General features: G+C 38.4%; 1 protein-coding gene across 2 annotated transcripts; it reads right to left on the reverse strand.

Annotated features, from left to right (window-relative positions):
- Positions 1 to 592: 592 nt before the first annotated feature.
- Positions 593 to 11976, reverse strand: LOC133979490 (apoptosis-inducing factor 3). Of its 2 annotated transcripts, XM_062418016.1 has the most exons (20): positions 11946 to 11976; positions 8021 to 8234; positions 7103 to 7212; positions 6896 to 7005; positions 6748 to 6792; positions 6553 to 6649; positions 6350 to 6462; positions 5514 to 5600; positions 5286 to 5377; positions 5061 to 5191; positions 4441 to 4556; positions 4094 to 4165; positions 3498 to 3561; positions 2791 to 2867; positions 2580 to 2697; positions 2357 to 2455; positions 2086 to 2161; positions 1824 to 1928; positions 758 to 778; positions 593 to 635 (listed from the first exon to the last, which is right to left on the reverse strand). In XM_062418016.1, the coding sequence occupies exons 1-20, from the start codon at positions 11974 to 11976 to the stop codon at positions 593 to 595; spliced, it is 1821 nt and encodes a 606-aa protein (XP_062274000.1). The 2 variants fall into 2 exon arrangements, with proteins under 2 accessions (XP_062274000.1, XP_062274001.1); XM_062418017.1 differs by lacking the exon at positions 758 to 778.
- Between the last annotated feature and the right edge of the window lie 1257 nt (positions 11977 to 13233).

Below are 13233 nucleotides of genomic sequence, written 5' to 3' on the forward strand. Positions count from 1 at the left end.
TTGTTTGCAGATGCTTCTACATTAAAAACTCTATTTTGGGGCTTAATTTTTCCTTTTATAGTTACACCATGCAGATCTAAGGTCTGTGTGCAAGCATACAACCAACTCTGTTATTTAAAACTTAGAAAAATTCAGTTCAAATTGTATGTTCTTATCTTGTTACAGTGCATTCAGGATTATAGCTATTTACAATGTTATTTGTACAAAAAATGTCAATGCCCATCCCTGGCTTCTTATAAACAAAATGTACAGGTAGATACATCTTGCAGCAGCACAAAGGCTGAATCCAGTATTGCTTTGCTGTGAACATGACAACTTTGGTCACAAATGACCTGCTGACACAGTGATTCAGTGTATTCAGACTGTGCATGGCTCCATTTGTCACATCAAAGTGTCTCTCAGGAACAAAAGCAAGTTTCAGTTTCATCCTCGGGGAATTGTGTCCTTAAAGTGTGTCCTCAGTGTGTGTGTGTGTGTGAGTGTGTGTATGTCCAGACCGGGTTAGCTGCTCAGTGTCTCAGCACCATAAAGTGTCCATATTGAGGTGTCCAGTTCACTTTTGGTCTGTCCTTGGGAACCTTCAGATGTGAAGTCATTGGGAGCCTTTGTCAATCAACCAAGAAATGTCTCCAGTCCTGCAACAAAAAACAGCAATTAGAAACACACAGATACACATTCATCAAGGTATGAGGTGTTTCCCACAAAGTGCTCAATATGAGTGAAATGGTAAACAGGAAAAGGTCATATTTGTCCGTACTTGCCAAGTCGTGCTAAAATCCTTCAATATTTGTGTGTGCATTATGAGAAATAAAAGACACGAGAGACATGAAGAACACAGCAGTCAAATTACACAGAACGACAAAAGCAAACACAGAAACATTATAATGTGGTGATACTTTTTTTTTTACAGGTCCCATAGTTCCCTAATAATATGACGTTGTGTTATAATAAAGGAACCAATATGAAAACTCTAATGTTCTCTGAGGACTGAGTGTGATTGGGTACTAATTACAGGGGAAATCAATTTATTACAACCAATTTCTTTTTGGTTTACACCATACTCTGTAATCTTATTTACAGAGACACAATATTCCCCCCATGAGCAGCACTTGGCAACAGTGGCAAGGAAAAACTCCCCTTTAATGGGAAGAAGGTAAGCAGCCACCTGCCTTGACTGATTGGTTTAACCATGCCTGTGAATAATGTGCAAAAAACAAATGATAATGAATGAATGTTTTATGACACATCTGGGTAATGAAATACCATTATTCATGAAATACTGTATATCATATCAGATATTATTCAGTGCCATATATGTACATTAATAAACCCTTAAAACTGTCCTCATATCTGCATAGAACTACATTATAGTTTGTTATAATCAAAGTGTTTATAATGCTTAAACATTTTAAAGAGTGATACAAACACAATTAAATTAGTGGGTATTTACTATACTGTCTCAGAACTTGATTTGTCTAATATTTCCCCTATAATTAGTAACAAAAAGCATTGTTTTTTTCCAGGAAATATACACACAAATTATCCCCAAAGTAAATTGTGAATGCATTAATTAACCATGCAGAATAACTGGTGTTATTCCTCTCTGGTACTATGTCGAGAAGCAACAATAAGTCAACTAGTTGGCCTATATAATACTTTCCATGTGATTAAAGTCACAAGCTCCATGAGTTGTCGTGTTTTCAGTGACAACATTTGTCATGTTTTTCTACACAGTAAAAAAAAAAAAAAAAACCTGAGAAAACCTAAGGAACATAACAGCTTTTGTAACTGTTACCAGATTTAAGTCTTGGAAGGAGACTTACTCCACATCTCGTTTCTTAATCGTCTTTCCGGACCCTAAGACCTCTGCCACTCGGGACACAATAGGATCATAGTTCATGCTGGCAACAGCAACCACCTCCTCACTCCTATAGATGGACCAGAAAAAAATTAAAAACTATCAATAACATGCACAATAAAAGATCAAAATTAGTTCACAAGTACAGTCAGAAAATAACATATGCTGACTTAATATGGATCTACTTTATACATTACAGTTTATTTATTGTGAAAAATTTACTTTACCTGGTATAAAATGCCACAAATCTGAGCTCATCCAGATCTCCCTGTATAATGACATCATCAAATCCCTCACCGTAACCTTCACAAAAAGAAATTATACACATACATGCATTTATCAACAGCAAATAGAAAAGCAATCCAATTCAGGCTTAATTCTTGGTCTTGAGTCTTAAGTTTTAATTTTACAACTAGATGGCAGTGTAGTCACTACTGTCAGAGCACATTCAGATTCTTTTCAACCTCTGATCTACCATTCCTTATACTGCAAATTTACCTGCATAGCGTATAGTCTTCCCAAACATGGCTGACCAGAAGTACGGCACCGTTTTAATCTCAGTGGGTCTGCCCATCATGCTGAGAGCTGCCACTCTTCCTGTCAGCAAGGTTAAAAAAACAAACATACAGCAATCATCACGGCAGGTTACAACAGCCTGAGATGTGCAGTCAGGAGCCAGCTTTAACCATAGACTGTATATAAGAAGCTTTAACACACTCACCGTGCACATGAGCCATTTGCCATTGAGGGATGTTCACCTTCTTATTGTTGCGTGGTGGGAAAGGAAACGTCACCATGTCTCCTCCAGCAAAGACACCATCAACATTTGTCTGCATCGCCTGGGAGAAAGTTTAAAGCAACACTTCAACAAAATGCGACAAAACACACTTTCACTTGGCAGCTGACAGCCTGCATAAAGCTTTGCAGAATACCTTGTTGACAGTAATGAAGCCTTTGGAGTCCATGTGGAGGCCGCTTGGTTTCAGGAAGCTTGTTGCAGGAACAGATCCTGCAGGAGTAGAGACACATGAGAGTCTACAGCCATGCTCAGCAGTGCTTTGAGCTAAATGCTAATGTCAGCATGCTTACAATGATCATGCTACTGCAACACGATGATGTAAAGCACGAGTAATATTTACCATATTCATAGCATGCTACTTTTTTCTAATAAGTCAGGGGATTGAAGAGGTTTGGGGACATGATGGGACCTACATTTCATGACATTCCATACATTACTTGTCGGGACATTAAACTCAAAACCTCAAATGTCAACCTTGTGGTGACACTAGAGGAAAAGTCACACGTATTCACTGTCTGGGAGAATGAATACGTTTTGAAAACCCATCTAGTAGGTTAGATGTTGAAATATTTCACATTATAGGGGAACAATGTGACCTTCTGGTGGCTCTACAAGAAAGTAGTACAGCAGTATTTGTCCTCTAGGTACCATGAATTTCTGTACAAGAAATTGTAAGAATTTAATGACAATTCATTTGAAAGTTGTTGATATATTTCAGTCTGAACTAAAGAGGTGGACCACTGACCAACAGTTTTTTGAACACTCTGCAACAACCACAAATTATCGAATAGGAGTTGAAGAGCTGATAAAAGCAAACTTTCACATCATCTGTGACTTTACCTGCTCCAATGACACACACATCTGCTCGCAGGACTTTTCCACTTTTCAGTACCACCTCCTTCAGCTGCGAACAAGAAAAACAAAGTTCAGCCCAGGTGCTAGATGTTTATATCACTACAGTAACAGCTCTAACGCTTCTGTTCAGTCTTTGAGCTGATTGAGCACAAAACTATTCTTTAAGGCCTTGAAACACATTTTTTTTCTCTATCAGCTTAAACAAGGAGCAATGGAGTCCAACATAAACACGATTTTCTGCCAAAGTTAAAAGAGTTTTGGTTACATGAGCATTTTTTATATTCAAAATGAGATGACAGCTGTGGGATTGTCCTGATTAGCTTAGAGTTTGTGAGAGTTGAACTGTTAAAATAAATAAATATAATAATAAAATAATACCTTTGGGATGTGTCTTTTTGAACTTGTACTATGATTTTTGCTTTTTTAATCAGGAAAATGTATTTTTATCGAAAAATACTCGACATTTCAGGATGGTTAATCTATTTGTGTTTCTGACTCATCTTCATCATAGATTAAACACGATTTTAGGACAGTGATCTGCTGAGCATCATGTCATGCTGTTTCTCTCACTTTCTGAATACCTGTCCATGATGGCCTATCATCTCTGACACCTCGTTCAGCATGTAGAACTTCACCCTGTTTGTTTCAAACAGCTGCAAAGACAAAACACCGACACAGTAACCACATGGAAACATCGACAGATATCGGCACATAAGACTGCTGAGTTTTCACATGTCAGCATGATCAATCACTGGTAATTAGAAAAATGTGCTCTCCCTTTGAGGATTACTGATGTATTGACCAGAAAAAACATGATTTGCGTTTTAACTAGTAGGATTTTTTTTCCTCTCAGGGATAGTGCTGATGATAGTCTTCTGGAGATGCTTCATTCCCTGTAAAGCTTGATTTCCCAGGAGTGACTCCTTACTTTCATTATGGCTTTCCCTACTTTCTCCCCGAGAGCTTTTTTGAAGGGGATTGACTCAATCCCAATGATAGAGACTGAGTGGGCCTTGTCCGTTAGAGCTGCAGCCACCTCCATACCTGCCAACACAACAAATACACGACATGCAGTTAAAATGTTTCAAGTCTGTCTGAAAACTTGGAAAAATACTAACTTGATTTGACTAATTTGGGTGACCCGAGCTTCATATCAGCTTCAGACAGACTTTTAAATACATATCTGAAAATGCATTATGAAGGGATCTTCTAATGGCCAGCATGCACAGGAGGAATGACTACAGCAACAAAAAACTTGTCCTTTAATGCAAAGTAATAGCAACTGATGAAAATTTTAAAGAAAAAGCGTCACAGAATGCTTTAATGAGTATGAACATGATATGAATCATATGCTATCGCTTTCACAGTCACCTATCGACCAATTTGAACATCATTCAGAACATCAAATGAGAAAATATCTGCAAGAATTATGTCTCCAATATAGTTTCATAAACGTGTAGCATCAGTGCCAAAGTGTATGGAGCTGTTCTGGTGGTCCAACACTTACTCCTGTGTCAAAATATTGTTGTAAATATGTGTTTTTCTCACCAACAAAAGATGTTCCCACAATCACAGCGTTCTTGTTGTTGGCCAGCCTCGCTACGCTGTTCGCATCGTCAGGCGTCCTGAGGTGAAACACATTCCTGACATCTGTGCCTTTGTAATTCATGGGTTTGGGTCTGTCCGGCGGGAAATGGAAGCAATCAGATGTCAGTTCATTAATGACACTCAGGATGAGAGGGAAAAAATATCATTTTAGAAGTTTTTCCTCACTTGCTTCCTGTAGCAATGAAGAGTTTGCTGTACTCCATCCTCCAGCCATCTTCAAAGGTCACAGATCGAGTTTTAACATCTACTGCCACAGCCTGAAGCAAATATTGAGTCACACAGTCATACAAGTTGGATTTTGTGCATAATCTATATTTACTTAAATAATTCAACATATTATTAACCATCAAACAATTAGTCTTCACTTCATGTTCTGAGGTCACCACCTCTCACCTCTTTCTCTGTGAACAGTTCAATGTCATGATCCTGCAGGAAGTCCATAGAGCGCAATCTCAGCTGCTCCGCTGTGCTCTCTAGGGACTGAGGGGTAGCAGATTAGAGCGGAGTCCATCAACAGAAAATATGTAAATTAAATTAAAATCAAAATGAATCCAAAAACAACCTGCCCATAATTTCAGGGTCAAACAAAAGCTGCCTTAGAATTGAATTAAACATTACAACTGAAGTAGGGCTGCAACTAAAGATCATTTACATTATTGATTAATCTTTTTTTCAATAAAATGTCAAAGTGAAAAATGCTGTCATACATTTCCAAAACCCAAAAGTTATTTTGATTGACTATAAGTCCAAATAAAAAAAAAAGATTTTTTTTCCATATCTGACAAACATTCCAGGAAAAATAACTGAAATCATTATTCAGTTATCTAAATATTTGCCAATTAAATGTTTAATGATTGTCTAATTGATTAATTGATTAATTGTTCTCACCTCTAAACTGAAATGACCCTGATATCTGTAACTATGATGATGCATCTGGAAAACTGAGTGCAGCCATTTAAAATCATCTATGATTGTGATGGAGATTGCATCCAGTAAATAAAGCTTTCCATGGCAGTGGAGAGTTGTATCTCTTTTTGTTCAGTTGTGAATGTTTACTCCTGCGCAAACCGCTTTCTTCACAGCTTTGCTGCTGTGAAGTGTAGCTGTTCCCCAAAGAGCTCCTGTTTTAGCACCACTGACCAAAGCAGCACCTCTGCAGTCTGTTACGTAACTCTGTTGGCACATTCAGCTCTGTCTGAGTTTATGTGGTCGGGGGTCTGTGTACAAACCTTACTCAGTTTAGGCCTGTCATATGGAGGATGTCTGTCCATGGTGCACATGACGATGCGATCGGTGAAGCCCTCTTGTCTCAGTGTCTCTGCACACACCAGAGCTGCTGGACCTGCGGACACAAAAGAGGAACATAACAGTGAAAATGAGAAAGTGCAAAGAAGATCCTGCATGATGAAATGAAGGACAATAATGTGCTGACCTGAGCCAATGATGAGAACATGGCTGAAGCCCGTGCTGGAGTTAATGACAGCTGAACACCGGGCCATGGGCTTTGACCTTTTCTGTGACTGAAGAGCCTGGAAATGTTTAAAAGATCTCAAATCAATCAGTCAGGCGGTCAGTTTATTTTCAATCATAAATTCTCCACATTCTGACAGGCTTCTTTTCTTGTTACCTGCTTGTTTGCACGGATGATGACCTTGTCCTTTTCAACTCTGACCTGGAGCAAACAGACATGAGCGATGTGTACACTTTTTGATGGTGCTTAGAGATATGATAAGGCAGGAAATGTGTTAACAGACAGCACCAGCGGAGAAGGTCACCTGGAAGATAGGCAGACTGTCCAACCCAGGGAAGTCCTCGATGTCTCCTGTTGCGATGTTGAAACATGCACCGTGCCAGGGACAGCGCACATGTCCCTTTGACAACACACCTGGAACAATAGACATGTCCTTTTCAAATCAGATAAAATCATGTAAATCATGTATCTTGTATCATGTTAAAATTGTAACTGAAAATAAATGATTCACCTTTAACCAGTGGTGCTCCATAGTGAGGACACTTGTGGCCCATGGCTGAGAACTCGCCGTGCTCTTTGATCAACAAAGCTCTGCCACTTCCCAAGTCCACCTCTCGCATCCTGTAACAAAGAAAACAGACTGTGTTCATAACGGTTCAAAATATAAGAGAACAGATTTTTTCTTGTACTACCTGGATGAAAACTGTCAGGGACAATATCAGTTTATTGCAGATTTATTGCCATTGGCGTATACTGTTTGTTGTAGCACAGAAATACCAGAGAAAATTTTGAGTTAATTTAGAAACCATGTTTGCATTACATAGTTTGTCCAACAGGGAGCACTGACATGTCTATTTTTTAAGAGAAAAACATCCTGCTCCAACATGTCTTGGAAACCCAAAGCTGTAAAAATAATTTAAAGGACCAGTGTGTAGGATTTAGTGTCATCTAGTGGTTAGTTTTCAGATTACACCATCTACTAATATAGATAATGTCACTGACATTACTGAGTCAATTCAACTTTATGGCTATTCTCATACTTACGCTACTATTACAATGGTTTTTATTAGTATTTGTAACTTTTAGCTGCCACTGAGGATAAAGTTACAATCTAACCGTAAGATACTGAACGCACTCAGCAGGAAATTTTAGTTAAAGACTTTCAAGTGTTCTCTCCCAGACAAAACTATGTAATACTGAAAACACATTTATTATCTCTGTACCACAATTTCTTTTTGCCAATCAACCAACACATACGCTGACACAGTTAAATCTCTGATTCAATAATAGAGGAAAGTTTTACTGTCTTTTTGTGTAAAAATGTGAACGCTTTACTGGCTCTAATATGGGTTATCTGTGCAATGATGACACTTTGCTTCTTGGTCTCTACACACGTGTCTATTAAGAAAATAAGGTTTTATGTTCTTACTGTCCATTTTCCAGATCTTTAACATGACAGACAGAGGCCTCCACATAGTCCCGTGGTTTGTGGTAGAGGGGCAGCGGGGTGGAGTCGTCATCAGAGCCATGTCCCAAGGCCCCGTTAGGTCTGCAGTCAGCAAAGGGACTCGCTTTGCCATTAGGTGACAGCCCGTCCACCTCTTTTTCTTTTTCCAGGAGAGAGAGTTCCACTTTAACTTCAACTGCACAACACAGACATGTCTCCTCAGAAAATGTTTGAAAACACATCACAAAATACGAATCATATCAGCAGTAGAATAAACCAGTAAAGTTAATGATGCTACTAATCAGCAGTGAATTGCATTTCTAAACTTGTCTTCTTTTGGGGGTTTTTTTTACTGTCCCTCTCCATTGCTTTGGAAGAGTATTTTGTCTTTCAGCTGAGAGGGACGTCTAGGACTTTGAGACAAATTGAGTCTGACAAATCCACAACTGGAACAAATGAAAGCAGGAAGCAAGTAAATGGAGAAGTTTGTGTAGGGCAACCTTGACTTCTTACTTTCCTTTTCCTTTTTTCTAGTGATTTTTTTCTGTCAGTTACTAACATAAAAATGCAGATGTTTAAGTATTCAACGTTGAACATGAATCCAGGTTTTCCATGTAGCCTACTATTAATCTGTCTACCATCTGTCTTCTAAACACATGAAATCAGTCATGCAACATCAGTTTTACCAGTGATATAATCCACAACAATAGAGACAGAATCACTAAATAAAAACTGTCGACACATTGCTGATTCACCTTTTCATCAAAATGGACTTAGTAAAGTGGAAAACATGATTTTGACAAAGTAACAATGCCTTTAAATTCCATATTGGATTCCCCCAAATGATCAATTTTCCATTAAGGAAACTGACATAGACACAAAACAACAATTAAGTGCAGCTTACACCAGCACCAGTCTTACATACATTTTCACTTTCTTTGTTTTTTAAAATAAATGCCGTTGAGAAAGCAGGCTGTAACAGAGTGCAGTTCATTCATCTGTCTTTTCTTCATCTTTCTTTTTGATGACATCTGATGAGCCTCTGTTAGGGTTTATATTTCTGAGCATTAAGAAATGGTTGTGTAACCCTTTTTCACTGCAGCAGGCTTTATCTGTTCGGCTGGAAAAATGTGCTGATCATCCGGTTCTTACACAGTAATCTGGCTGGAATTTTCTCCCGCTGTGCAAGTCTTAATTAAAATCAATGGAAAATCATAATAGTGAGTGCAATCGCCGGAGAAAAAGAAAGAGAAAGCTTTCCAGAGTTTAAGAGAATCTCTAGATGCTGCTGTAATAACTGTGGTTAAACAAGACATCACTGCACTGATGCTGAGTTTGATCAGTGCCAAAAAAAAAGAAAAAAAAGAAGAAAAAAAAGAAATGCAGAATATCTCCATGTTTTTAGCCAGAGACTTAACACAAACACATGTTATTTATTAACAAGTGAGTAGAGTGTTTGGAGCCTTATGTATAGCTTCAGATTTTATGGGCTGTGTGTCACGTCTTGCAGGGGCTGCTTCACTTTTACTGTAGAACCTGTCACAGTGCCAATTTACTCCCACTTACACTTAAATGAATGATTATATATTGACTTTATTTTCAGATTGGGAGCTCTGTGCGTTTATAGTTATACTCTTACATTTTATTCTTCAGTGTAGGTTTCTATTATATTCTCTAAAGACATAAAAACATTTAAATTATATATTTTTCATTCTAATACTGAGACTATGATTTAAAACCTGTACAGACTGTAGTTGTCAGAGGAACTTTTTGCTGGACAGCTGAAATTGCAGCTTCACAGCGGTGATGTTTTTCCCTGATTTAATTACTAATTAATTAACCAGCTCAGTTCCAGCGCTTAACAGTAAATCATTTTTCTACATGTACCTGCAGGTGCTAACATCTGGTACAGAATGCATCAGGCTCCCTGCTCTAACCATCTTTAGAGCTTTGACTGATCTGCCTTTTCTTTTCTTGCTCATATAACTTGAGCTAACAATCACCAGTCACACAAAATGTAGAGAAATGTTCAAATATGATTGAGCCTCTGAAATCTGCCTGTGGGGGATGTTGGACTGCTCTATTCACCAGATATTTCAGCTAAGTAAAAACCATAGCATACTGCAACTCAGCAATCTGAAATAAAGCGTGAACCATCCTTTATTTAACCACAGACAGATTACAGGCAGATTTTGAAAGAAACACGTTGGTCTGTGAAAAAATGTATGTGTTCAGTTTAAAAGATCTAACCCTCACTTAATGGCAGATATCCTCTTAGCAAACAGTCATGACTTTAAAATCCAACAAAACATTATATAGGATTAAGAATATGATTTTTCAATATTTTTACACTTTATATGTCATATAATATCAGAGAACAGATTTTTAGACTTCTTAAACTTCTTAATCGCAGCATAAAGAATAACGTGTGATTTATTAGTAGCATTCCTAAATAATGTTGTTCCTTAGTTATGTTTGGCTTATACTCCTCTGATAGCAGTTCCTGCAGAAATATGCATAAGTAGGACAAAAACTGTCATACATATCATGGTAAAGAATAATAAAAACAACTGCTCTGCTCCTGATAACATTAAACACAGTTACTAGTCAAGTCAGGCTAGAGATGGTGACATAATGACTTGGAAAGGAGAGATGATGTGAGGGCAAACCAAACAAGCTTTTATTGTTGTTAAAAGCCTCCTCGGTGGCTTTTTAAGCACTGTTCATGCCTTTTACACAGATTTGTTATGCACATATATAAAATATGAATACAATCTGTTAAAATATTTTAAGTTTTTGACATTATTCAAATGTTTCCAATGTGGTAAAACAATTTGAATAAATATTGCTCTTTAGTTTGTTTTTTTGTCTTATATTATTAGTAATTGGAGGTCAAACTAATTAATCCTGACAGTCAGCAGCATCTGTTCTGTCTTATATAAACAGACAACTAGTCTCTTTCCTCCTGCAGCCAACACAAGATGCATTCAACAGATGATTTAATCTAAAAGCTTTTGCTTCTCCACACAGATGAATGAGGAGCACAATGTGTGACTATCACCTGCAGGACAGCAATGAACTCGTCTCTTCATCAGGTTAAACGATGCAAACACTGAAATAGATCAACATACAGTGTCAAATTTTCATATTCATGTCTCAGTATGTAATCCTCTTGACCAAGATGCCAAAGAGAGCATTAAAATTCCTCCCCCACAAAACACTATACTGCAAACAGAGGGGGCTGGATAGGAAAGGACACGTTTAACAGGATTTGGAGGCAGTAGGTAGCTTTGAAAATGATTCAAACTGAACAAACTGTCCCTAAAATGAATGTTTCAAAACCTACTTGTTCATTTTCACCAGATACAAATAAGAACAGCAGTAAAACAAACGCTGGTCTCTCCGCAGAGAACAGAACAATATTCAAACACCAGCCTTCACCCAGCTTCATTGATATTGTAAGCAGAATAAAAACTGGATGGATAGAGTGTACAATAAATATATATCAAATCCACTGACTTCACCTTTGCCGCTGTATATTTTTCACACACCAACAGAAATACAAGATTTGGAAGAGAAGACGCATTGTTCTCCACACTGAGCTCTCTGCGCTCTTCACATTTAACATAAATATTCATCACATTTCATCTCTAAACATATAAACTGTCAGGATTCTGCTGGAAATGACAAAATACCATCTATACCTCTCAATGTACTGCAGTTTAGTGGAACAAAAACACAAACAAACAAACACTATGATTCAATCTCAACTCACGGCACTCAGTTGAGATTGAAAGTTTTTTCCCTCAAAAAGTTGCTGCTTCTTTTTCGTCGTATATTTTCTTTCGACTAAACTAAACTACTTGGGTTCAGAGAGCGAGGCGGCACAGAAAAATGAATTGGTTACCTGGTTTGGGTTTGGAGAAGCATCCTCCCATGATGGGCCCAGGATTGAGGGACACTGAGGGAGAGGGAGGAAGAGGGGGAGGAGAGATGATAGGGAGGGGGGTTGGGGGTGGGAGGGTCAGGGGGTGGGAGAACGGTCAGATCCTCGGGCTGGGCTGCCTGGTCGGGAGATAACAATAAGACAGAACTGGGGGTACGAGAACCTGCAGGTCCAGGCTGGCCATCGCACACGTCAGCCCCTCCACATAATCTGCACGAGACAGAGGAAATATCAGCAACACACACCAGACCAATGTACTTCAGCTGCACGTGTGTGATAACAACATGAACGCTGTTGTCATTACATAGGCACTGATAATGAGATCCAATAGACTCTTGGTTTGTTGTGTTGCTCAGTTAACCGGCAGTCTCAGCAGATCATTTGCAGGAATGTCAACAGTTTTTTTTATTGTCCTGAGTCATCTCATCAGTCATAGTCAGAGTGTGTTTGTGTTATTTATCATTAAAAACGGTCTGATGTTGCTCTGTAGTGACTGAGTGAGTCAGGATTTAAGTGCTGGGGAGAGCAAAACAAATTGTTTCCTGTGTGTGTCTATGTAAGATGTTAGTGCTTGTAGAAAAGGGAAGCAATAATGTTAATTAGGAACATTTCCACACACATTGTCACCTTTGTTCATGCATATTGCATGGGAAAACGTTAAATATTAACAGCACTCTGACACCTATTAACTTTCTCGTCACACTGCGCCTTAAAGGGAAACAGGGGCCCCTTGAGTTTCAAAATCCCCCTTGTTTTGTTGCTGCGTTGCCGTCACATTTTTGCCAGCTCTGGTATTTCACCCACACATGCAGTCATTAACTCGCAGAGACTCACGTTGGCTGCAGTGAATCACAGCAGGATGGCAGGTGTATCACTCAACGTGGCGCTATCCATCACTAAATTATCCTTTTGAGGTACAACCAAAAGGACTGCTTGATATTCTGAGCACATCTTTATTGTTCTTGAACTTCAGAGAGAAAAAAAAAAAGTGCACCATGTTGAATGGAGCGCTGCTTAGCAAACTTCCAGAGAACAAATGAGAAATGGAAAGATCTCCTCTGACTGCTTACAGCTCTGCAGTTCTGATTGAGTTGTTGTATCTATAAATTTTGTTTTCAGTAGTGGAAAGTTACTCATGTGCTGTATTTCAGTAAAAAAGTGAAGAAATCATACTTAACTTGAGTGTATCCATTTCATGCTACTTTCATGCTCACATTTAAGAGGAAAATATTCAATTTTTGGCCCCACT

The sequence above is a fragment of the Scomber scombrus genome, chromosome 4, assembly GCF_963691925.1.
Source record: "Scomber scombrus chromosome 4, fScoSco1.1, whole genome shotgun sequence".
NCBI classification, from domain to species: Eukaryota; Metazoa; Chordata; class Actinopteri; order Scombriformes; family Scombridae; genus Scomber; species Scomber scombrus.

Excerpts from the sequence above, each read along its gene's own strand:
- LOC133979490 (XM_062418016.1), bottom strand. The coding sequence starts at position 11,976 with ATGGGAGGATGCTTCTCCAAACCCAAACCAG. Across the intron at positions 2,868-3,497 it reads TGTGTGTGTCATTGGAGCAG|GATCTGTTCCTGCAACAAGC; the intron begins GTAAAGTCACAG and ends CTACTCCTGCAG. Across the intron at positions 779-1,823 it reads ATTAAGAAACGAGATGTGGA|GATTTTAGCACGACTTGGCA; the intron begins GTAAGTCTCCTT and ends CAAATATTGAAG.